Source organism: Mytilus californianus, unplaced genomic scaffold, assembly GCF_021869535.1.
Source record: "Mytilus californianus isolate M0D057914Y unplaced genomic scaffold, xbMytCali1.0.p SCAF_5, whole genome shotgun sequence".
Classification (NCBI taxonomy): domain Eukaryota; kingdom Metazoa; phylum Mollusca; class Bivalvia; order Mytilida; family Mytilidae; genus Mytilus; species Mytilus californianus.
Window position 1 is genome coordinate 121,726,329 of NW_026262701.1, and position 27,625 is coordinate 121,753,953.

The 27,625-nt window shown below is 33.3% G+C and overlaps 1 protein-coding gene across 4 annotated transcripts in view; it reads right to left on the reverse strand.

Annotated features, from left to right (window-relative positions):
• LOC127700935 (synaptogenesis protein syg-2-like) overlaps positions 1-27,625 on the reverse strand; it is a 114,277-nt gene that overhangs the window by 36,813 nt on the left and 49,839 nt on the right. For all 4 annotated transcript variants that reach the window (XM_052204668.1, XM_052204665.1, XM_052204666.1 and 1 more), the window contains exons 4-7: positions 7,373-7,558; positions 5,407-5,739; positions 4,501-4,791; positions 670-960 (exon numbers count right to left, since the gene is read on the reverse strand). In XM_052204668.1, the coding sequence (XP_052060628.1) occupies positions 670-960; positions 4,501-4,791; positions 5,407-5,739; positions 7,373-7,558 (1,101 nt within the window). The remainder of the gene's footprint in view (positions 1-669; positions 961-4,500; positions 4,792-5,406; positions 5,740-7,372; positions 7,559-27,625) is intronic.

Below are 27,625 nucleotides of genomic sequence, written 5' to 3' on the forward strand. Positions count from 1 at the left end.
TGACAATTGGTTTAATGTAACAGTCAATGGTTATTCTATGCTAGCTTGACACTTGGTTTAATGTAACAGTCAATGGTTATTCTATACTAGCTTGACACTTGGTTTAATGTAATAGTCAATGGTTATTCTATACTAGCTTGACACTTGGTTTAATGTAATAGTCAATGGTTATTTTATACTAGCTTGACACTTGGTTTAATGTAATAGTCAATGGTTATTTTATACTAGCTTGACACTTGGATTAATGTAATAGTCAATGGTTATTCTATAGCAGCTTGACACTTGGTTAAATGTAACAGTCAATGGTTATTCATACTAGCTTGACACTTGGATTAATGTAATAGTCAATGGTTATTCTATAACAGCTTGACCCTTGGTTAAATGTAACAGTCAATGGTTATTCTATACTAGCTTGACACTTGGTTTAATGTAACAGTCAATGGTTATTCTATACTAGCTTGACACTTGGTTTAATGTAACAGTCAATGGTTATTCTATACTAGCTTGACACTTGGTTTAATGTAACAGTCAATGGTTATTCTATACTAGCTTGACACTTGGTTTAATGTAATAGTCAATGATAAATGTATATTACTCCTTTTTCTATCACAAATAGACGAAAAATGATTTGGTAGTGGTCAGTGTTGACTCGATATAAATTACACTTACACAAAACGCTTAGTTCTATGGTGCTGACCACAGTACTGTAGTTAGCTGCCTGGCACATAAATAACACAGTAGGCTCCTGGTTTGTTAGGGTAACAGTTAAGGTTGATGTAGTTATGTATCCTCCCTGGTCAGAAGCTTCAACCTGTTCATTAGCCCCAGCCACAGTCAGTCCTTTAGACAGCCATGCTAGATTAGTTGGAGGGTTAGTATTCGAGGATGTACATTGGAGCTGAATCTGCTCTCCTGCCTTCCCTAACTTCTGACCTGTGATGGTCACTGACTTTGGAGGAACTGAAATAAAAAAATTAAATGGGTTATATATTCAAAATAAATCAGAAATTTTAAAAAATTGAAAGGGAACTTATGTCAATACATATAAACAATTCACCAAAGTTTCATGAAAATTGCTAAAAGCATTTTTTAAATTAGTCAGAAAACTGGAAAATCCCACATTTTTTTATGAATAAAATCCCATAACTCCGAAACCTAAAATCTAAAATTTATGAAAATCGAAAGGGAGGCTACGTCAATAGATATAAACAATTCACCAAAGTTTCATGAAATTGGGGAAAGTGTTTTTGAGTTAATGCCTGACATGTTGATGACAGACGGATGGACAGAAAGAGGTATACCATAATACGACCCAACAGGCTTATAAAAAGTATTGATTTCAGTCATCTCTCAAGCCTTGACAGTGGGGTCAGATAGGACACTGTTTCAATTGAAGGCTTGGCAGAGTGGTCCAGTTGGACACTGTTTCCACTAAAGGCTTTACAATTGTGGCCAGGTTAGGACACTGTTTCAATTGAAGGTTTGGCAGATTGGTCCAGTTGGACAATGTTTCCACTGAAGGCTTTACAACTGGGGCCAGATAGGACAGGGTTTCAACTCAAATCTTAGGAAATTTGTCCAGTAGGTCATTGTTTCCACTCAACAGTAAGGTCCACTCAATGTTTTACCGTTGGGTCTGGGACACTTTTTCAACTCAAGGCTTGACAGTTGGGTTAAAAAGACACTGTTTCCATGTATTTGTAAGTTAAAAAAACCCAACATCTTTAAGAAAGTGCTAAATAAAGGAGGAGATGTGTGGTATGATAGCCAAGGAGACAACTATCCACCAGAGATGTGGTATGATAGCCAAGGAGATAACTATCCACCAGAGATGTGGTATGATAGCCAAGGAGATAACTATCCACCAGAGATGTGGTATGATAGCCAAGGAGACAACTATCCACCAGAGATGTGGTATGATAGCCAAGGAGACAACTATCCACCAGAGATGTGGTATGATAGCCAAGGAGACAACTATCCACCAGAGATGTGGTATGATTGCCAATAAGACAACTATCTACCAGGAGATGTGGTATGATTGCCAATGAGACAACTATCTACCAGGAGATGTGGTATGATTGCCAATGAGACAACTATCTACCAGGAGATGTGGTATGATTGCCAATGAGACAACTATCCACCAGAGATGTGGTATGATAGCCAAGGAGACAACTATTCACCAGAGATGTGGTATGATAGCCAAGGAGACAACTATCCACCTGAGATGTGGTATGATTGCCAATGAGACAACTATTCACCAGAGATGTGGTATGATAGCCAAGGAGACAACTATCCACCAGAGATGTGGTATGATAGCCAAGGAGACAACTATCTACCAGGAGATGTGGTATGATTGCCAATGAGACAACTATCTACCAGGAGATGTGGTATGATTGCCAATGAGACAACTATCTACCAGGAGATGTGGTATGATTGCCAAGGAGACAACTATCCACCAGAGATGTGGTATGACAGCCAAGGAGACAACTATCCACCAGAGATGTGGTATGATAGCCAAGGAGACAACTATCCACATGAGATGTGGTATGATTGCCAATGAGACAACTATCCACCAGAGTTGTGGTATGATTGCCAAGGAGACAACTATCCACCAGAGATGTGGTATGATTGCCAAGGAGACAACTATCCACCTGAGATGTGGTATGATTGCCAATGAGACAACTATCCACCAGAGATGTGGTATGATTGCCAAGGAGACAACTATCCACCTGAGATGTGGTATGATTGCCAATGAGACAACTATCCACCTGAGATGTGGTATGATTGCCAATGAGACAACTATCCACCAGAGTTGACATGATGGTTTGATTTGTATATCAATACCTTAAATGTCAAAATAACATTTCTTAAGGTTGCATGTTGTAAAAATAGCTGGTTTAAAAATATGCCTCTTTTGGGAATATACTAAATATTAATTAGACATTTTATTTTGTTAATCTATTGGTTCTCAATATAATCACCAAGTGTGTTTCTTTGAAGACTACTCTGTGATACATAATATGTTGGTGTAATGATACACCCTCATGATCAAAGGTCAAGATATGGTTCCAAGGTGAAAAAATTCATACATTAATTCCTTGAGTGTTATTAATAAATAACAATTTGCATGTAAGTTCACAAATGTCTTTGTTATTCTTACTAGTTGAAGCCAGCTTTAGGTAATAAACTCTGAAATTTTAAAACCTTGAAATTGTAAAGTGTAATCCTGACCAGTTGAAGCCAGCTTTAAGTAAATTCTGCAGGTTAAAATACATTGAAGAGGTTAAATGTAATCCTTACCAGTAAATAAACTCTGCAGGTTAAAATACATTGAAGAGGTTAAATGTAATCCTGACCAGTTGAAGCCAGCTTTAAGTAGACTGTGCAGGTTAAAATACATTGAAGAGGTTAAATGTAATCCTGACCAGTTGAAGCCAGCTTTAAGTAGACTGTGCAGGTTAAAATACATTGAAGAGGTTAAATGTAATCCTGACCAGTTGAAGCCAGCTTTAAGTAGACTGTGCAGGTTAAAATAAATTGAAGAGGTTAAATGTAATCCTGACCAGTTGAAGCCAGCTTTAAGTAGACTGTGCAGGTTAAAATACATTGAAGAGGTTAAATGTAATTATCCTGACCAGTTGAAGCCAGCTTTAAGTAGACTGTGCAGGTTAAAATACATTGAAGAGGTTAAATGTAATCCTGACCAGTTGAAGAGGGCTTTAAGTAGACTGTACAGGTTAAAATACATTGAAGAAGTTAAATGTAATCCTGACCAGTTGAAGCCAGCTTTAAGTAGACTGTGCAGGTTAAAATACATTGAAGAAGTTAAATGTAATCCTGACCAGTTGAAGCCAGCTTTAAGTAGACTGTGCAGGTTAAAATACATTGAAGAGGTTAAATGTAATCCTGACCAGTTGAAGCCAGCTTTAAGTAGACTGTGCAGGTTAAAATACATTGAAGAGGTTAAATGTAATTATCCTGACCAGTTGAAGCCAGCTTTAAGTAGACTGTGCAGGTTAAAATACATTGAAGAGGTTAAATGTAATCCTGACCAGTTGAAGCCAGCTTTAAGTAGACTGTGCAGGTTAAAATACATTGAAGAAGTTAAATGTAATCCTGACCAGTTGAAGCCAGCTTAAAGTAGACTGTGCAGGTTAAAATACATTGAAGAAGTTAAATGTAATCCTGACCAGTTGAAGCCAGCTTTAAGTAAACTGTGCAGTTTAAAAATACATTGAAGAGGTTAAATGTAATCCTGACCAGTTGAAGCCAGCTTTAAGTAAACTGTGCAGGTTAAAATACATTAAAGAAGTTAAATCTAAGCCTGACCAGTTGAAGCAAGCTTAGCTAAACTCTGCAGGTTAAAATTCCTTGAAAAGTTCAAATTATGTCTGATCAAACCATGTCCATTTCTAGACCCTTGGTCATGGTCCCATAGATGTTACTAAATGAGAAGAAAATAAGGCAAATAATCCTGATCTTCATACAAATATTACTTACAATGGACAACAAGAGTGACTTGTGTTGTCAGAGGTATCTGTGTTGCCTGATTGGATGATTCACATCTATAAATAGCATCATTGTCTAACGGATCAGCAGTAAATGTCAACTCATTTGTAGATTTACCATGACCAATACTAAAGGAATAATCTAGCTTCTTATCATTCTTGAACCAAACAACTTGAGGAGCAGGGTTCCCTCCTACAGACTCACATATCATACGAACTGTATCCTTGGCTCTTACAGGACTTTTTGACTGGTACCCTGTTATAATAGGGATGGCTGGTGGATCTGCAAAGTAAAATTGTTTCAAAAGTAATCATGCTATTGGATGTCACATGTGAAAGGTTTTGATTCATTAATTAACACATTATCACATAAAACTTTCTTTTCCATTAGAGTATGGTGTCTGGATATAGGGTTATTAGTAGATCACACACAAGGCACTTGATTAAGGATTATCTGCCCCTGGTATGAGCTGCTTACTACTAGCTCTATATATTTGTACATTTACAAAACATGGCATAGAATGTGATATATATCATTAAGGAATTTTGATGCCATAAGTAATGGTATAATGGTAAATTTAAAATACTAACAAATGTGTGCCAATTCAATTATTGTAGAAAAAAAATACCCCAAAAATAATTTTTTCATAGGTTCCACATTTAATTTGCTACCAAAGCCATATGAAAAATGAACATTAAAAAATTCCTCAGAGTATAAATTTTCTTTATGTATGTTCCTGTTTCACGAACAACAATAAACACAATGTTTAATTATATAAATATAAAGTTACTTTTTCCCTTACATCTATAACATGTCCATTGTTATAATCTGAACTTTTACAATTTTCTTTTGTTTACTTTGAGTTAGAGTTATGACTACATTAACAATCAAACTTACAAAGAATATTAAGTGTAACCATAGTCTGTAATGTTGTAATTGTAATAGCTTCATGTGTAGCTCGACATGTGTATACTGCTCCCTGTTGCTCGTTCCTGAGATCTCCTCGTATGGATATAACACTTTTAGTATTCTCCCTTTTATCACCAGGTATAGGTTCAGTAGTATTAACAATATTAGTGGTAACAGGTCGGCCATTTTTATACCATTCTATCCCGGCACCAGGTCTGGCATTCTTAGCGTGGCAAGTTAACTGAAGTAACGGAGTGGATTCATTCACATCCACTTTTGTACCATTACTGTAACCATCGATCTCGACAATGTCTGGTGGAACTGAAATCATTATTATCAATTAAATATGGAGTAAAATAGAAAATCTGGATTGCAACTATACTATTTTTACTATTCTTTTTCAGATATCCAAAAGCTCTGCAGTGTAGTGCATTGTTTTAATAATAAAAGACTTACTAGTCACCTTGTATTCTTCCAACTCTGAGTGGAGGATACTGTAGCTCTGGACCTATGCTGAGCCATTTAAATGTCTAATACCATCAGTATCTATGCTTGGACATATACTTAACTAGTATTGTCAGGGTAGCTAATGCAACAGTTCTGAGTGAAGGATACTGAAGCTCTGGACCTATCTTTGACCATATAATTAACTAGTATGGTCAGGGTAGCTAATGCAACAGCTCTGAGAGGAAGATACTTAGGCCCTGTACCTTAGTTTAACCATATTAATACCTAGTATTGTCAGGGTAGCTCAAGCTCTGAATTGAAGATACTTAAGCTCTGTTCATGTGTTTAGCCATATAATTACCTAAAATTGTCAAAATAGTTCAACCTCTGAGTGGAGGATCCTGAAGCTCTGTACCTTGGTTGAGCCATATAATTACCTAGTATTGTCAGGGTAGGTACAGCTCTGAATGGGGGATACTGAAGCTCTGTACCTCATTTTAGCAATATAACTATCTAGTATTGTCAGTGTAGCTCAAGCTCTGAGTAGAGAATACAGAAGCCCAGTACTTATGTTTAGCCATATCCATATAATTACCTAGTATTGTCAGGGTAGCTAAAGCTCTGAATGGAGGATACAGAAGCCCTGTACTTATGTTTAGCAATATCCATAATAATTACGTAGTATTGTCAGGGTGGCTACAGCTCTGAGTGGGAGATACTGAAGCTCTATACCTCATTTTAGCAATGTTACTATCTAGTATTGTCAGGGTAGATCTAGCTCTGAGTGGAAGATGCCAAAGCTCTGTAATTATGTTTAGTCATATAATTACCTAGTATTGTTAGGGTAGCTCTAGCTCTGAGTGGAAGATACTGAAGCTCTGTACCTTTGTTTAACAATATAATTACCTAGTATTGTTAGGGTAGCCCTAGCTCTGAGTGGAAGATACTGAAGCTCTCTACCTTTGTTCAACAATATAATTACCTGTATTGTCAGGCTAGCTACAGCTCTGAGTGGAAGATATGCAAACTCTTTACCTATGGTTAGTCATATAATTTCCTAATATTGTCACGTTAGCTGCAGCTTTGAGTGGTACATACTGAATCTCTGTACCTATGTTTAACCATATACTGTGGATTCATATATTTTCGTGGGTATCAATTTTCGTGGATTGAGGAAAACTTGCATTTTCGTGGGTATTTGAATTCGTGGTTTTGCCAATCTCTACATACAAAGCCTATAGAAAATTTGTAATTCATTGAACATTTGAATTCGTGGTTCACCTGTTCCAAGAAACCCAAGAAAATTGGTATCCAATGAATAATAATGAATCCACAGTAACTACCTAGTATTGTCAGGGTGGCTACTTAAAGCTCTGAGTGGAAGATACTGAAGCTCTATACCTATGTTTAACCATATAACTACCTAGTATTGTCAGGGTGGCTACTTACAGCTCTGAGTGGAAGATACTGAAGCTCTATACCTATGTTTAGCAATAATTACATGTACCTAGTATTGTCAGGGTAGCACTAGCTCTGAGTGGAGGATTGTCATCATTTGGTAAAACCTGGCATTCAAAGGTTCCATCATCTGACAACTGAGTATTGACAATATGTAAATTAAACTCATTAATATCCCCATCTGTGTTGGTAATGACAGAATATCGGGCAAAGGCAGGAATGCTGGGATTAAATCCTGAAAAATAGAAATGTGTGGATACAGATCACTGCTCAAAATGGTGGATTAATATAAATTCATTAAGTTAGATATAAGTTAAAACTAGGAATATACATGATATAAGGGTCAAATCCTGAAACTCAAAATATATAAATTTTGATACATGTCACAGGATGATGGGTAAAATCAAATAAACAATACATATTTATTGTTACAGGTCAAGGTATTGTAAATCTGTAAATAAAAAAACATGAACACCAATGTGAAGTTCAAAGGCTGGAATGTTTAGATACTAGGATGTGTGATTTGTCAGCCTGAACATGTAGCCTAAGTTATCAATGAATATTTGATGGAATCTACAGATTCATTCAATTTTTAAGAAATTTTCTAGCCAAAGTGTGTTCAATCTGCAAAAAGTTAGTAGACCACAAGACCCATTCTGAATTTGGATGTCATAAATGATACACTTAACTTTCCAAAACTAGCTCAATATTTGCAGGCATTTCAGAAATAGTTATAAATTTTTTCTTTAAATCTCAGGGTGGAACAACAGGTTCTTAATGTGACCTAATAACATAAGCATTGTGACATAGGAAAATTTACTGGAAAGTGCACACATTCAAAGTAGTCTACAGATGACCGTTGTCATAGATGATAGATCTATGCAAAAAGATGTCAAGCACTTCCAATGGTATTTTTGAGCACAGTGAGCTAAAAATGCAGCATAATAATTGAAGAATTGTATTTGATTTTTTTTCCGTAAAGAAACTTATTATTTGCAATGCAAGGTCCACAGTTTTTATGCATTTCCTTAATTATCCAATGATAAAAAAAATACTAACTTTCAAACACTAATCATGCTAATAAAATATCTAAATACTATAACGATGTCTTTAAGTTTTGTGTTATTGAAGTATACCAGTATCCTAAAAAATCCACTTTACTTAATTTTGAGACATCCATTATTGTTTAACCAAGGATTTGATTGTAAACACCATAAATATAATTCCTTTGAATTCAATCAAACTTCTTAACATTTAATATCACTTCACCTGACGGCAAGATGGAGGGTCAAATTCCATTTAAGGAAAAACATCACCTTGGTAACTGTAAAATAAAGTCTTTCCAATATGTAGTATTTAATATCTTCTGTTCAAGGTTATATGTCAGATTAGATTTCATGGGTGAAATTAAGATTTGAAGATTTCTGTTTTTTTTTAATACTGAAAATATGGCAGAAAAAGTGAAATGAATTAATGTTTTGGAACCATCTATATGTATTTAGTTACTGATTCATTTATAATGTTATACATACATTTTTAGCATTTATCTAATAAGACTTGTTCATTTATATAATAAGACTTGTTCATTTATATAATAAGACTGGTTCATTTATATAATAAGACTGGTTCATTTATATAATAAGACTGTTCATTTATATAATAAGACTGGTTCATTTATATAGTTATACAAACATTCTCAGTATCTATATGATAAGAAGATACTTTAAAACACCAATAAGGGTATAGACGCTGATATTCGTAGATTTAACTGACTTATGATGGCCCCAGCTAGTCCTAAAAAAGGCTGTCAGACGTCAGGGTAATCTCATACTAGGACCCAGAGTGTTTTCACTTGGATAATAGTGATATATTCAAGGACCTGCAGTCCAACAGTAATGGCATTGACTCTGACATAGACAACCCTGATAACTGGGCTATAGTGATATATTCAAGGACCTGCAGTCCAACAGTAATGGTATTGACTCTGACATAGACACCACTGATTACTGGGCTATAGTGATATATATTCAAGGACCTGCAGTCCAACAGTAATGGTATTGATTCTGACATAGACAACCCTGATTATATACTGGGCTATAGTGATGTATTTAAGGACCTGCAGTCCAACAGAAATGGTATTGACTCTGACATAGACACCACTGATTACTGGGCTATAGTGATATATTCAAGGACCTGTAGTCCAACAGTAATGGTATTGACTCTGACATAGACACCACTGATTACTGGGCTATAGTGATATATTCAAGGACCTGCAGTCCAACAGTAATGGTATTGACTCTGACATAGACACCACTGATTACCTTGCTATAGTGATGTATTTAAGGACCTGCAGTCCAACAGTAATGGTATTGACTCCGACATAGACACCACTGATTACTGGGCTATAGTGATATATATTCAAGGATGTGTTGAGCCATGACACTAAAATAAATGACAAGAACGAACATGTGTTTAGTCATGGCTCTGAAATGACTGACAAGAACAAACATGTGTTCAGCCATGGCACTGAAATGACTGACAGGAACTCTTATTTGTTGTATGAGATGACACATTTATTGTATATGACATATGATGGGGAAAGTGACTGATGACACATTTATTTTACATGGCATATGATGGGGAAAGTGTCTGATGCCACATTTATTCTATATGACATATGAAGAGACAGTGGCTGATGACACATTTATTTTATATGACATATGATGGGACAGTGGCTGATGACACATTTATTGTATATGACATATGATGGGACAGTGGCTGATGACACATTTATTGTATATGACATGTGATGGGGAAAGTGGCTGATGACACATTTATTTTACATGACATATGATGGGGAACTTGTCTGATGCCACATTTATTTGATATGACATATGATGAGACAGTGGCTGATGACACATTTATTTTATATGACATATGATGGGACAGAGGCTGATGACACATTTATTTTATATAACATATGATGGGAACATTGGTTGATCATAATATTAAGATAAATGTTTTCCACTTTAGAAGTATTCAGAAACACAAAGTTATGATCTGTTTAAACAATGTGCTTTTAGTGAACGAAAAACTCAATCAACCAATATCTATTTATAATCCAAAAAGCACAAATTCTGTACTTTTCCCTTAAGACTTAAATATCTTTAGAATGGTAAAAGTGAAATGATTAAAATCGAAGTTAGCCTGTATTTAGAGTTCCAAAATACCCCATTAAAATTTTTATACAATTTTTGCTGTTATTCTAAGAATATCTGTTTTTAAGTTTACAAAATCAGTTTAAGGTGGTATATAACACTACAGGGAGATAACTCTGTAAAAATCAGCTGAACGTTTTAATCACGTTCTATTGTTAAGGAAATATTAAGCTTCTCAATGATCAAAATTTGTGTTTGTCAAACTGCTATATATCCAATGAAATTTTTCCGATAAAGTGTGTGGTTCAAGTTTTTTGAAATTTTTATATAATTCTGTCAAAGGGTCAAAATAAATATTTTTTAAAAATTTTATGAAAATTAAACGAGCCAAATTAATGTTTGGTACCACCTTAAAGATAAAAACTAAATAGAAATTTGTGGATAAGTAGTGTTATTTACTTAATTAACCATCTCCTACTTTTATCCTTCTTGGTAAATCTCATTCCTATGAATTCCTGACATATAAATGTACTGGTACTATAAAAGCCATTTACTTAACTAATAACTCAATAATTGTTAGAGCCTGGAATCATATAGACCAATCATACACCTACAATGGGAACTCTATATCAGTGAACCAAACAAGATTTATAACATCATCACTCCTATGGTGTGAATTCTATAATGAAGAGAGAATTAATTACTGTATGTATACAGAAACATCTACTCCTTTAGGTACACACCATTATATCTTTTATGTATGTTTGTTAAACCTGTTGGTGAAATGCCAAACTTTTGAATTCAATTACTCTCCTTAAAGTGTTTTTAATGATAGAAAATTACAATAACTCAAATTACAGTAGAAAGTTTGAAAATAATAAAGAAAATTTTTGTAATTAATTATGTTGAAATCATTTGAATTCAATTTAAATTTGAAAATTTGAAAATATGTATAGTTTTATTATGCAATAATGTTTTGAGTGTGGTCGTGTGACAGGAATTATAGATTTAATTAAAGTGTATAAGATATACAAAACTATCCCTTGATATGATTATACACCACTGATACAACAACACCTGCAAATGGAATTTACCTTTTTATCTAGCTCTTATGTTTGCTTTTCCAACAGGAATCTGCAAAATGTTTACTATATTCCATCTGGGGTCTATTACAGAAGTTTGCAAAATATTTGCGTGCATAACATTAAATATAATAAACATTGGAGTTAGTAACAACATACTTAAAAGTCTCACTATTAAGTCTCACTATATTTTAGATCCCTCCTCTAAAAATTCATACTTAAAGCATCAACAAATTTAGGATCCCCTCAAAAAACAACATACTAAAGCCGCAACACACTTAGGACCCCTCCCCCTCAATATACTTAAAGCCTCCCCACATTTAGATCCCTCCTTAAATTACAATATTTTTAAAGCCTTATTTAAAGTCCCCCCTTCAACACAGTATTTTTTACATCTAAAAATCAGGGCACTGACTGTTTTCAAAAAAGAAGATTTAACAACCATAAGCCTGGCTTCAAATTTATTCTAAACAACAACATTTTCCTTCAAAGGCCAATATAAATATTATAATTATGTAGTCAACAGAACCTGTCAATACACATATCAAGGATTTGTATAGTAAAAATATTAAAACAGAAACTGTCAATACACATGTATAATATTAAAACAGAAACTGTCAATACACATGTATAATATTAAAACAGAAACTGTCAATACACATGTATAATATAAAAAATCTGATAAAAAAACAGACTGTCAATACACATGTATAATATTAAAACAGAAACTGTCAATACACATGTATAATATTAAAAATCTGATAAAAAGACAGAAACTGTCAATACACATGTATAAATATTAAAAATCTGATCAAACTGTCAATACACATGTATAAATATTAAAAATCTGATAAAAAATTGTGAAAAAAACATGCACAATAGAAAAAAAATGTTTAAAAACAGGGAAGTGAATTTAAGGATATGTAGGGTATACCTTAATGAATCATCAACCCAACAAATAACCAAGATATCTTACATCTTATAAACTGATATATTCTTGGGATCTCTTTTTCTACATCAACCTTGATTTTTTTTAATTTTTACTTTACAAATTTTAATAACTTGTTAAGCATTGAATCTATAATTTTCATAAAAAAAAAAACACATAGTAAATTCCCCAAAAACACAATTAACACCATATGGTCCGAGTACACAGTTATCGTCCTTTTATTTTCGTTGTCCACAAATGTAGTCCCTAGTGTGGACAGTGTGTTACTTGCCATTTTTTTTTATACCCCTTCCAAATTTATTTCTCCATGTTTTATGACTCAAATAGCAAGTAGGGGGGTGAAATGACACTGTAAAAAAATTTGGGTCATGAATTTTAAAGTAAAGTAGTGATTTGGTCCAGCTGAAAAAAGGTAAAAAATTAGCACTTCGGAAGCTGTCAAAAGATTTGAAGACCCCCTTAACATAAAATTGTCCATATTTTGAGTTAGAGCCGATGAAGTTTTCTATAATTTTGATATAATTTGTCCCAAAAGTAGTACAACACACTGTAAAAATATTATTGAGAAAGCGCAGGTGGGATTTTTTTAATTTTCATTTATTGTCTAAAAGAAATGCACTACGAAATAACTGTGTACTCGGACCTAAGAGGTGAAATCAGGAAATATAGAATCTGTACTTTGGCAACTTCCCTGAATGATTAGATGGTGTCAATTTGTCAAATAGCATAAAACTAAAGGATTTAAACTTTTATTTGATAGAATTTCTGCAAAAATGACCAATTTGGGCATATTATGGTCAAAATAAGCATTTCATAGCTTTTTCAATTTTGATGCATAAGTGGCATTCTGACTTTCTATCTGACAGGTTTTTATGTGTCAATATTTGTGTTTCTATGCTTCAATCCAGTTGTATTACTCATTTGTGAACTCTGAATCTACAGAAAAGAAGATTATCTCAGACAATATGTACAAAATGTGTTGTATATATGACCCTCGTCTAACGCCCTGTTTGGATCAAGTTAAATGTGAGGAGCTTGGAACATAAAAGTTGAAGTCCATAATAAAGACCTCACTAAATTTGTATAAAAAGCACTTAACAATGTCTTTTGTACCTGTTTCATGTCACATAATATCTTTCTTTTCTTCTGTAGGATAGCAAGTGGTTCAAATATAAGCTTGTTGCGACTAAAATTGCATGCATGTTTTTCACTAAAAAGTGAAAAATCTTTGTATCAGACCATACTGTCAGCAAAAAAGTTGAATGCAAGAGTCTTTTTGTGCTCAGATTTATTGTATCATGTCACCTGAGTATAGAAATGATAGAAAAGACACAAATTTTTATTTCCTATAGCTTCAATGTGCATTTTTAAATGTAAATATGTGCTACGGCCTAAATTGACCCTAAATTATTTTCAGTCTTACTTGGCCTAAGACCCTTTCAAACTAATATGATATGTTATTTGTGAGTTTTCTTTCCATTTAAAGTACATTAAATGTATATGTAAGGATTATTTATAACCAAAAAGCTTTACAAATTTAAAATTGCTGGAAAATATTACATCTTCATGTAAGGCCCCCCTTCATTGGAAAACCTCCATTTTTAGGCACAGGCTCATATAAATTTGACTTTTTAATAATTATGATAAGTCTGATAAATCAAATGAGTACTCAATTGCTTTTAATACATAATATTTTATATATAAAGGCATTTCAAAAGTATTTTTTTGCAATGTTTAAATTTTTTAAGCCCCAAATGTTGATAGTTGAAATTTTTCAATTTTAACGTCTACATTTAACACGCAAAGTTGAATATAGAATTAGTCATATTGTCTATAATATATATCCTATTGCCATGAAACTTTGTAGGCAGTCTTATAATTTATTAAGCTTTGGTCATACCAAGTTTCATTAAGATTGGTCAACTTTTTCTACCCTATTAGGTCCGAGTACACAGTTATCGTCCTTTGATTTTCGTTGTCCACAAATGTAGTCCCTAGTGTGGACAGTGTGTTACTTGCCATTTTTTTTTATACCCCTTCCAAATTTATTTCTCCATGTTTTATGACTCAAATAGCAAGTAGGGGGGTGAAATGACACTGTAAAAAAATTTGGGTCATGAATTTTAAAGTAAAGTAGTGATTTGGTCCAGCTGAAAAAAGGTAAAAAATTAGCACTTCGGAAGCTGTCAAAAGATTTGAAGACCCCCTTAACATAAAATTGTCCATATTTTGAGTTAGAGCCGATGAAGTTTTCTATAATTTTGATATAATTTGTCCCAAAAGTAGTACAACACACTGTAAAAATATTATTGAGAAAGCGCAGGTGGGATTTTTTTAATTTTCATTTATTGTCTAAAAGAAATGCACTACGAAATAACTGTGTACTCGGACCATATAAAAAAACAGTAAATTCAATATAAAATGGAGGAAAAAAATCAGATTAAATTCACCATAATTATCTATAACAAATAACTGTTGTCACTTCTGTCAAAAATCTATAAGTTTAATACCACAGGGCACCTTGTAACAATGGTTGTTTAGCTGTCTACATCTTAATTAACAATAGTTATCTGAGTTATCCCCTATGAGTAATACAATCATTAAGAAAAGGAACTTCTCTTTAATTATAATTAGCCAAGATGATTCGTATAATATGAGAAAAATAGGGTTTTTAATAAAAAAAAACTGTAAAGATTTCTGAAGACAACATGTTAATGTCCTCTCCCTTTCTCAAGGAGACAAACATTTCAGATTCACAAGTCATTTGGACAAGGAGACAAACATTTCAGATTCACAAGTCATTTGGACAAGGAGACAAACATTTCAGATTCACAAGTCATTTGGACCACTATGTCAACACTAGCATATATTTTTCTGTAATTCTTGTTTTTGTTTTTAATCATATTAATTCTTTGCTTCCTCAATTTCTGATAGCTTTCTTCTCTGCGTTACCTGACACAGTACATGGCCTTATCTGTATTTTATTGGCATTTTTGGTTTTAAATGTTCTCCTGGTACCTTTGATGAAAAGTATGTAGATGTGTGTTTGGTGTAAAACATTAGAAGCCTGGTACCTTTGATGAGAAGTATGTAGATGTGTGTCTGGTGTAAAACATTAGAAGCCTGGTACCTTTGATGAGAAGTATGTAGATAAGTGTCTGGTGTAAAACATTAGAAGCCTGGTACCTTTGATGAGAAGTATGTAGATAAGTGTCTGGTGTAAAACATTAGAAGCCTGGTACCTTTGATGAGAAGTATGTAGATTGGTGTCTGGTGTAAAACATTAGAAGTCTTGTACCTTTGATGAGAAGTATGTAGATGTGTGTCTGGTGTAAATCATTAGAAGCCTGGTACCTTTGATGAGAAGTACGTAGATGTGTGTCTGGTGTAAAACATTAGAAGTCTCGTTCCTTTGATGAGAAGTATGTAGATGAGTGTCTGGTGTAAAACATTAGAAGTCTCGTACCTTTGATGAGTTTTTACAATTTTGTCTGTGTGATTAAAACTTGATTTTGAAATTTTTACTGTTCAAACCATGATTGTTATTGCTAATGGCCATTGAACTACAACAAATCTTACTATCTAATTCAACCAAAGGGCTTCCAACTAAAAAGTTTATATTATGTTCCATTATTGGTAAATATTACAACCCTCATGGTTAAGTGAAGGTTAAACTCTCACAGTGATTATTGTTATATATCTAGAGCTTCCATTTCTGAAACATTCAAAGGGATAAAAGCTCCATTATTTATAAAATTATGCACCAAATATCATGATACTGAAAGTAGAATAGCAGCAGGAAAATGGTTGGGAGAATATTCCTGTATTAAATAAAGGTAAAGAAGTTTGTCTCCTGGTTGGGAGAATATTCCTGTATTAAATAGAGGTAAAGAAGTCTCCTGATTGGGAGAATATTCCTGTATTAAATAGAGGTAAAGAAGTTTGTCTCCTGATTGGGAGAATATTCCTGTATTAAATAGAGGTAAAGAAGTTTGTCTCCTGATTGGGAGAATATTCCTGTATTAAATAGAGGTAAAGATGTTTGTCTCCTGATTGGGAGAATATTCCTGTATTAAATAGAGGTAAAGAAATTTGTCTCCTGGTTGGGAGAATATTCCTGTATTAAATAGAGGTAAAGAAGTTTGTATTTCTTGCACTATCAATATAAGCCATCTGTGGATAAGAGAAAAAACCTGGATTTCTTTATTACTAGAAAACTAAAAAACACCTGGATATCTTGTTTAATTATTAGAGAACTAATTAGGAGAAATGTGAGTGCTCTTTATTACTTATTTCAGATAACAATCAGACTTGCAAGATTAACAGTTATGATGTTTGAAATGACTAAGTTTACATTTTTCTATAGGTTTTCACCAAAACTACACATTCATGATGATTTTTATCTTTTCAAATCATATTTGTGTGACTCAAATTCAATTTAAACATAAACACATTTTAATTTGAATTTAAATTCTAAAGTAGATATGTAATCATGTGAATTTTCTCACCAGAAAAAAGTATTTAACATCAAAAGGTTTTCTTTTTAACACAGGTAAAAAGTCACCTGGTGGTGATGATTCGTGTGATTGGCACACGTCAAACCTTACTTTAAATATTTGAACACATGCCATTTGTAATAAATGGCCTTTGCATCTTTACACAAAAATGCATTCAAAAAAATCATCACTTCTAAAACAAATCATAAAGATCTCTCTGCTGTGTTGAACTTCTTTATAAAAGGACATTTTTTTTATTTTTGACATTGTTTCTTGTGTTCAATGATCATAAATAATTCTGCAAGTGCAGTGTGTAAAAATCAATGAGGACTCCTTTTTAGATACCAAATTATTTGAATTAAACAATCACTGAGTGTGATAAATATGTGGTTTACTGACATGTCATCTTCCACTAATTCCTTATGGAGGAAACAAACAAGAATAGCTTTCAAGTATTGAGCTGAGTGGACATGATAAATTCTTATGAAGATATGAGAATAAGCTTGACCTCTTACACCTGCTTTTGTCAGATAATTATATGAACTCTAAGGTCATCATGTACAATTTCATTACAATCCAATAATATTAGTTGAAAGTTAAATGCATTTGTGTACTACACAGAAAAACTATCAGCACTCAAACCAAGTGGAAAAACAAAGTGAAATTAGTAATGGGTTTGTAGTTTCTGTAGCTACATCAATACAGCCTGATCAAACAGAAGTTCATTCTGATAAATACTCTCAATATCATGAAATTGGTTTATCTAAAAAAAAAACAGCTTAGGCACTTATAAAAAAAAAATATCTTCATAGTAAATGTGATTGCTCAGATCCTCTCAGAAAAATATTAAAATCACTATTAATGTTGATAATCTTATTGCATATATTGAATATGCAAGGAATGGCCCATTATTAGTTTCTATTTTATTTTATTCTAGTACATGTATCAATGCAGATTTAGTGAACATCCAGAGATAATCTAACCAGGGAGAAGTCATAACTGAGATTTAGTGAACATCAAGAGATAATCTAACCAGGGAGAAGTCATAACTGAGATTTAGTGAACATCAAGAGATAATCTAACCAGGGAGAAGTCATAACTGAGATTTAGTGAACATCAAGAGATAACCTAACCAGGGAGAAGTCATAACTGAGATTTAGTGAACATCCAGAGATAATCTAACCAGGGAGAAGTCTTAACTGAGATTAAGTAAAAATCCAGAAATAACCTAACCAGGGAGAAGTCATAACTGAGATTTAGTGAACATCCAGAGATAATCTAACCAGGGAGAAGTCATAACTGAAATTTAGTGAACATCCACAGATAATCTAACCAGGGAGAAGTCATAACTGAGATTTAGTGAACATCCACAGATAATCTAACCAGGGAGAAGTCATAACTGAGATTTAGTGAACATCAAAAGATAACCTTACCAGGGAGAAGTCATAACTGAGATTTAGTAAACATCCAGAGATAATCTAACCAGGGAGAAGTCATAACTGAGATTTAGTGAACATCAAGAGATAACCTAACCAGGGAGAAGTCATAACTGAGATTTAGTGAACATCAAGAGATAATCTAACCAGGGAGAAGTCATAACTGAGATTTAGTGAACATCCAGAGATAACCTAACCAGGGAGAAATCATAACTGAGATTTAGTGAACATCCAGATAAATCTAAACAGGGAGAAATCATAACCGAGATTTAGTGAACATCCAGAGATAATCTAACCAGGAAGAAGTCTTAACTGAGATTTAGTGAAAATCAACAGATAACCTAACCAGGGAGGAGTCATAACTGAGATTTAGTGAACATCCACAGATAATCTAACCAGGGAGAAGTCATAACTGAGATTAAGTGAACATCCAGAGATAATCTAACCAGGGAAAAGTCATAACTGAGATTTAGTGAACATCCTGAAATAATCTAACCAGGGAAAGTCATAACTGAGATTTAGTGAACATCCAGAAATAATCTAACCAGGGAGAAGTCATAACTGAGATTTAGTGAACATCCACAGATAATCTAACCAGGGAGAAGTCATAACCGAGATTTAGTGAACATCCAGAGATAATCTAACCAGGGAAAGTCATAACTGAGATTTAGTGAACATCCAGAGATAATCTAACCAGGGAGAAGTCATAACTGAGATTTAGTGAACATCAAGAGATAATCTAACCAGGGAGAAGTCATAACTGAGATTTAGTGAACACCAAGAGATAACCTAACCAGGGAGAAGTCATAACTGAGATTTAGTGAACATCCACAGATAATCTAACAGAGAACCAATTAATGGGATTTATTGACCATCCACAGATAATCTAACCAGGGAGAAGTCATAACTGAGATTTAGTGAACATCAAGAGATAATCTAACCAGGGAGAAGTCATAACTGAGATTTAGTGAACATCAAGAGATAACCTAACCAGGGAGAAGTCATAACTGAGATTTAGTGAACATCAAGAGATAAGGTAACCAGGGAGAAATCATAACTGAGATTTAGTGAACATCCAGATAAATCTAAACAGGCAGAAATCATAACCGAGATTTAGTGAACATCCAGAGATAATCTAACCAGGGAGAAGTCTTAACTGAGATTTAGTGAAAATCAACAGATAACCTAACCAGGGAGAAGTCATAACTGAGATTTAGTGAACATCCACAGATAATCTAACCAGGGAGAAGTCATAACTGAGATTTAGTGAACAACCAGAGATAATCTAACCAGGGAAAAGTTATAACTGAGATTTAGTGAACATCCAGAGATAATCTAACCAGGGAAAAGTCATAACTGAGATTTAGTGAACATCCAGAGATAATCTAACCAGGGAAAGTCATAACTGAGATTTAGTGAACATCCAGAGATAATCTAATCAGGGAGAAGTCAATACTGAGATTTAGTGAACATCAAGAGATAATCTAACCAGGGAGAAGTCATAACTGAGATTTAGTGAACACCAAGAGATAACCTAACCAGGGAGAAGTCATAACTGAGATTAAGTGAACATCCACAGATAATCTAACAGAGAACCAATTAATGGGACTTATTGACCATCCACAGATAATCTAACCAGGGAGAAGTCATAACTGAGATTTAGTGAACATCAAGAGATAATCTAACCAGGGAGAAGTCATAACTGAGATTTAGTGAACATCAAGAGATAACCTAACCAGGGAGAAGTCATCACTGAGATTTAGTGAACATCAAGAGATAATCTAACCAGGGAGAAGTCATAACTGAGATTTAGTGAACATCAAGAGATAACCTCACCAGGGAGAAGTCATAACTGAGATTAAGTGAACATCCAGAGATAATCTAACCAGGGAAAGTCATAACTGAGATTTAGTGAACATCAAGAGATAATCTAACCAGGGAGAAGTCATAACTGAGATTTAGTGAACATCCACAGAAAATCTAACCAGGGAGAAGTCATAGCTGAGATTTAGTGAACATCCAGAGACAATCTAACCAGGGAGATGTCATAACTGAGATTAAGTGAACATCCACAGAAAATCTAACCAGGGAGAAGTCATAGCTGAGATTTAGTGAACATCCAGAGATAATCTAACCAGGGAGAAGTCATAGCTGAGATTTAGTGAAAATCCAGAGATAATCTAACCAGGGAGAAGTCATAGCTGAGATTTAGTGAACATCCAGAGACAATCTAACCAGGGAGAAGTCATAACAGAGATTTAGTGAACATCCAGAGATAATCTAACCAGGGAGAAGTCTTAACTGAGATTTAGTGAACATCCAGAGATAATCTAACCAGGGAGAAATCATAACTGAGATTTAGTGAACATCCAGAGATAATCTAACCAGGGAGAAGTCATAGCTGAGATTTAGTGAACATCCAGAGACAATCTAACCAGGGAGAAGTCTTAACTGAGATTTAGTGAACATCCAGAGATAATCTAACCAGGGAGAAGTCATAACTGAGATTTAGTGAACATCCAGAGACAATCTAACCAGGGAGAAATCATAACTGAGATTTAGTGAGCATCCAGAGATAATCTAACCAGGGAGAAGTCATAACTGAGATTTAGTGAAAATCCACAGATATCCTAACCAGGGAGAAGTCATAACTGAGATTTAGTGAACATCCAGAGATAATCTAACCAGGGAGAAGTCATAACTGAGATTTAGTTAACATTCATATATAACCTAGCTTACTCAGGAGAAACAATTCATTTGGATTTAGTGAATTATTCACAGACGACCTCACTAGAGAAAACTAATTAATGGGATTTATTGACCCTTCATAGATAACCTTACCCTGATGAAAAAATAAATTGGGATTTATTGACCCTCCACTGATGACCTTACTCGGGAGAACCAATTAATGGCATTTATTGACCATCCACAGATGACCTTACTTGGGAGAACCAATTAATGGAATTTATTGACCATACACGGACAACCTTACTTGGGAGAACCAATTAATGGGATTTATTGACCATCCACGGACGACCTTGCTAGGGAGAACCAATTAATGGATTTATTGACCATCCACAGATGACCTTACTGAGGAGAACCAATTAATGGGATTTATTGACCATCCACGGACGACCTTACTTAGGAGAACCAATTAATTGGATTTATCGGCCATCCACGGATGACCTTACTTAGGAGAACCATTTAATGGAATTTATTGACCATCCACAAATGACTTTACTTGGAAGAACCAATTAATGGGATTTATTGACCCTCCACAGATGACCTTACTGAGGAGAACCAATTAATGGGATTTATTGACCATCCACAGATGACCTTACATAGGAGAACCAATTAATGGGATTTATTGACCCTCCACAGATGACCGTACTTAAAGGAACCAATTAATGAGATTTATTGACCATCCACAAAAGACTTTACTTGGAAGAACCAATTAATGGGATTTATTGACCCTCCACAGTTGACCTTACTTGGGAGAATCAATTAATGGGATTAAATGACCATCCACAGTTGACCTAGTTTACTAGGGAGAACAAATTCATGGGGATTAAATGACCATCCACAGTTTACCTAGCTTACTCAGGAGAACCAATTCATGGGGATTAAATGACCATCCACAGTTGACATAGCTTACTCAGGAGAACCAATTCATGGGAATTAAATGACCATCCACAGTTGACCTAGCTTACTCGGGAGAACAAATTCATGGGGATTAAATGACCATCCACAGTTGACCTAGCTTACTCAGAACCAATTCATGGGTATTAAATGACCATCAACAGCTGACCTAACATAAGGATATGTAACCAATGATGGGTAACTAAGTACAATATCTTAAGTCTTCTTTGATTGACACTTTCCTGTATCTTAAGTCTTCTTTGATTGACACTTTCCTGTATCTTAAGTCTTCTTTGATTGACACTTTCTTGTACATTTTACATATTTTATTATAATTTGATTGGTTTTATAAACACAAAGGTTTATCCCAACAAGTTGTTATCTATTGGTTTTATAAACACAAAGGTTTATCCCAACAAGTTGTTATCTATTGGTGTTATAAACACAAAGGTTTATTTCAACAAGTTGTTATCTATTGGTTTTATAAACACAAAGGTTTATCCCAACAAGTTATTATCTATTGGTGTTATAAACACAAAGGTTTATCCCAACAAGTTGTTATCTATTGGTGTTATAAACACAAAGGTTTATTTCAACAAGTTGTTATCTATTGGTTTTATAAACACAAAGGTTTATTCCAACAAGTTGTTATTTATTGGTTTTATAAACACAAAGATTTATCCCAACAAGTTGTTATCTATTGGTTTTATAAACACAAAGGTTTATTCCAACAAGTTGTTATTTATTGGTTTTATAAAAACAAAGGTTTATCCCAACAAGTTGTTATCTTTGTTATCTATTGGTTTTATAAACACAAAGGTTTATCCCAACAAGTTGTTATTTATTGGTTTTATAAACACAAAGGTTTATCCCAACAAGTTGTTATCTATTGGTTTTATAAACACAAAGGTTTATCCCAACAAGTTGTTATTTATTGGTTTTATAAACACAAAGGTTTATTCCAACAAGTTGTTATCTATTGGTTTTATAAACACAAAGGTTTATTCCAACAAGTTGTTATCTATTGGTTTTATAAACACAAAGGTTTATCCCAACAAGTTGTTATTTATTGGTTTTATAAACACAAAGGTTTATTCCAACAAGTTGTTATCTATTGGTTTTATAAACACAAAGGTTTATTCCAACAAGTTGTTATCTATTGGTTTTATAAACACAAAGGTTTATTCCAACAAGTTGTTATCTATTGGTTTTATAAACACAAAGGTTTATCCCAACAAGTTGTTATTTATTGGTTTTATAAACACAAAGGTTTATCCCAACAAGTTGTTATTTATTGGTTTTATAAACACAAAGGTTTATTCCAACAAGTTGTTATTTATTGGTTTTATAAACACAAAGGTTTATCCCAACAAGTTGTTATCTATTGGTTTTATAAACACAAAGGTTTATTCCAACAAGTTGTTATTTATTGGTTTGACAAATCTTCAATACCTTTATTAACCTAACAAACTGACAAAGAGAGTAACTCTTACATGAATTTCTAATACAATGCTAATTACTTCTTTATTTGAAATTAATCTAAAAAAACCCAATTTAATCTGAAAATGGACTTAAATATGTGATTATTATGGAATTGCTATCAACCATAATTAAGACAATAATTCCAAATTAGCACGTTAACAGATTTGATGATTATATTTCTAGTCCTATTATAGATTTCACAATAACAATCATCTTTTGATATCGGAACAATTAGTTAATTTGTATCGTCAGCATCTAAAGTGTAGAGTCTGAAAGACCATGTAATTAGTGGCAATATTTATTTTGCTTCAGTGGAGTGAAGATAAAAAGCAATCTATTGAGGAATCAAGTTTGTATGGGATGATAACATGTGCTAAGAAAATACCAATATCTGCCTGCAGCATTTATCAAAATCACATTTTTGTATGCCAAATTCATTTTCCTATTAATTTCCATACAGCTTTTCTAATCTTTTGATTAACTGGCACATCTCAGATAGCTGATTTGGTCGAAAATGTCCTCTTTACTTAATTGCTATTCTTCTAAAAAAAAAGTCTCGTCACATAAATATCCACAGGGAAAAGAGACATTTATTCCTGATTGTTCATTTCACTTAAGAAAAAAACAGAGCTAAAAGGTAACATGAATAATGAAAGTAACATGAATAATGAAAGTAACATGAATAATGAAAGTAACATGAATAATGAAAGTAACATGAATAATGAAAGTAACATGAATAATGAAAGTAACATGAATAATGAAAGTAACATGAATAATGATTTTTCTAAGTGACACAATATAAGCAGTGCTATGGCATTCTTTGACAAATAGTTTTAGGCCCCTCAAATTGTTATCATCTGTCCTCCATCTTTTATGTCTCTTCCCATGTTGTCAAGTTTTAGACCAATTTGTCTATTTATTTTAAGCCCTGGAGCAGTTAGATTGTTACAGTACTTTCCCATTTAACCAAAATTCTTAACTATACCTTGAATCAAGAATGAAAAAAAGGTTTCATTCCTTGTATTTCCTATGTTGTACTGTAAACAATCTAAATTTTGCCATCAATCTAGTATCAATTTTAAATGTGGCAAATATGTCAATTTAACATCTTCGCAGATCAAAGTTGAATAATTACTATATATTAGTTTACAGCATGTTTAGCATCAACAAGTAAATATATATGAACCTGATTAGATTGACATCAAGAGTTCATGAAATTTTTGATTAATTGATTGTTGCTTGCTTAACACCCATGAACTTTCAACTGAATGTCACTTTATTAAAGCACATTTTTTTTTAGAAATATCAGTAATAAAGGTTTTTTTTAAAGGAGTTAATTGATTTGAAAACTCAGTCTTTCAATCACAAACTGAACAACAAAGGGCTTGATTCCTTTAAAGAGTGAGCACATCAATACATAATCTTTTTTTTGCTATTGTGTGGTAGTTTGTATACATCTCTCTCAGTACCAAACCTATATCAGTAGGAAGTCTGTTTATCTCTTCATGTCCTATTAAGAAATCAATTTATGTTATAACATTGTGATCATTAATTACCAATGGAATGAAATCATGTGTCTACCAACTACTAATCAAAATGTCAACCTTCCAGTCTGTCATTAACAACCTTATTTATACAACAACTTTCTCTTAAGATTTCTGCAAAGAAATTCTAAGGAATAGTTAACAACGAGCAGAACTAATGTTTGTTTAAATATTCTAACCAATACTTTGATAAATGTTAAATAAAAAAAAAAAAAAATACAATTGTGTCCATTATCACTTAGCAACTTCATTATCATTAGAATAACTGTGGTCCCTGAAATCAAGGTCACATCATCCCAACTATACTATGATCACTGTCCCCGGAAATCAAGGTCACATCATCCCAGCTTTATAATGATCACTGGCCCTTGAAAATCAAGGTCACATCATATCAACTATACTATGATCACTGTCCCTTGAAATCAAGGTCACATCATCCCAACTATACTATGATCACTGTCCCCTGGAATCAAGGTCATGTCATCCCAGCTGTACACTGATCACTGGCCCCTAAAAATATAGGTCACATAAACCCAGCTTTACCAAGATCACTGACCCCTGAAATCAAGGTTGCATAATCCAACTTTGCCATGACAACTTGTCCCTGAAATCAAGGTTGCATCAACAAAACTTAACAATGTTAACTGGTATTGAATCCAACCAAACCATGATCACTGACCTCTGAAATCAAGGTCAACGCATTCTTTCATTCTGTTCTCTTTGATATAAAATAAGGATATGTGGTATGATTGCCAATAAAACAAATATACACCAAATCCAAATAAAATGATGTAGATTTAAGCAACTAAAGGTAACAGTAGGGTCTTCAGCAATAAACAAAACACATCTGGTATAGTCAGCTATAAAAAGATGCAACATGACAAAATGGGAAACAATTCCTACAAGAAAAACACCAATGGCCTGATTTATGACAAAACTGTTAGATTTATAACTAAGAAGACCTGCTTGGAAATATTTAAATTTATCACATCCTATCAACTGCCTTCAGAATACACATATTCAAACCTTCTCTAGATTTATAACTAAGAAGACCTGCTTGGAAACATATTCAAACCTTCTCTTTTGACATATAATACTTTCAGTTTCTAATGTTGTATATTAAATTAATTCTGCGAAGATCCGTTTTTAATGACATGAATATGAAATAAGCTGGTGAATAAATGTTTTTATACATATGTAAATTAAAACTATTTAGTCATTCTGTCTTGCTATGCTTGTTCCTTTTGATGGATAGTACCACAAAATATTACAAAAAACAAGTATTTATGATAATTAGAAAAGTCTTGTTTTTATAATCTATTTTTTATACATAAATGGCCAATTAAAATCAACTTGTTGACATTTTTTTTCTCTATCTTAAAATCTATGTCTGCCATAAAAATTGACCTGAGCCATTTGTCTGTCCTGATAAATGATGATAGAGTGAGTGAAGGATCGACAACATCTGAATACAAAGTATGGTTCAATATATTTATAACTTTACTGGAGGATCAACCACATCTGAATACAAAGTATGGTTCAATATATTTATAACTTTACTGGAGGATCGACAACATCTGAATACAAAGTATGGTTCAATATATTTATAACTTTACTGGAGGATCAACCACATCTGAATACAAAGTATGGTTCAATATATTTATAACTTTACTGGAGGATCAACCACATCTGAATACAAAGTATGGTTCAATATATTTATAACTTTACTGGAGGATCAACCACATCTGAATACAAAGTATGGTTCAATATATTTATAACTTTACTGGAGGATCAACCACATCTGAATACAAAGTATGGTTCAATATATTTATAACTTTACTGGAGGATCAACCACATCTGAATACAAAGTATGGTTCAATATATTTATAACTTTACTGGAGGATCAACCACATCTGAATAACTTTTACACACACTTTACTAAGAACATCTGAATACAAAGTATGGTTCAATATATTTATAACTTTACTGGAGGATCAACCACATCTGAATACAAAGTATGGTTCAATATATTTATAACTTTACTGGAGGATCAACCACATCTGAATACAAAGTATGGTTCAATATATTTATAACTTTACTGGAGGATCAACCACATCTGAATACAAAGTATGGTTCAATATATTTATAACTTTACTGGAGGATCAACCACATCTGAATACAAAGTATGGTTCAATATATTTATAACTTTACTGGAGGATCAACCACATCTGAATACAAAGTATGGTTCAATATATTTATAACTTTACTGGAGGATCAACCACATCTGAATACAAAGTATGGTTCAATATATTTATAACTTTACTGGAGGATCAACCACATCTGAATACAAAGTATGGTTCAATATATTTATAACTTTACTGGAGGATCAACCACATCTGAATACAAAGTATGGTTCAATATATTTATAACTTTACTGGAGGATCAACCACATCTGAATACAAAGTATGGTTCAATATATTTATAACTTTACTGGAGGATCAACCACATCCGAATAC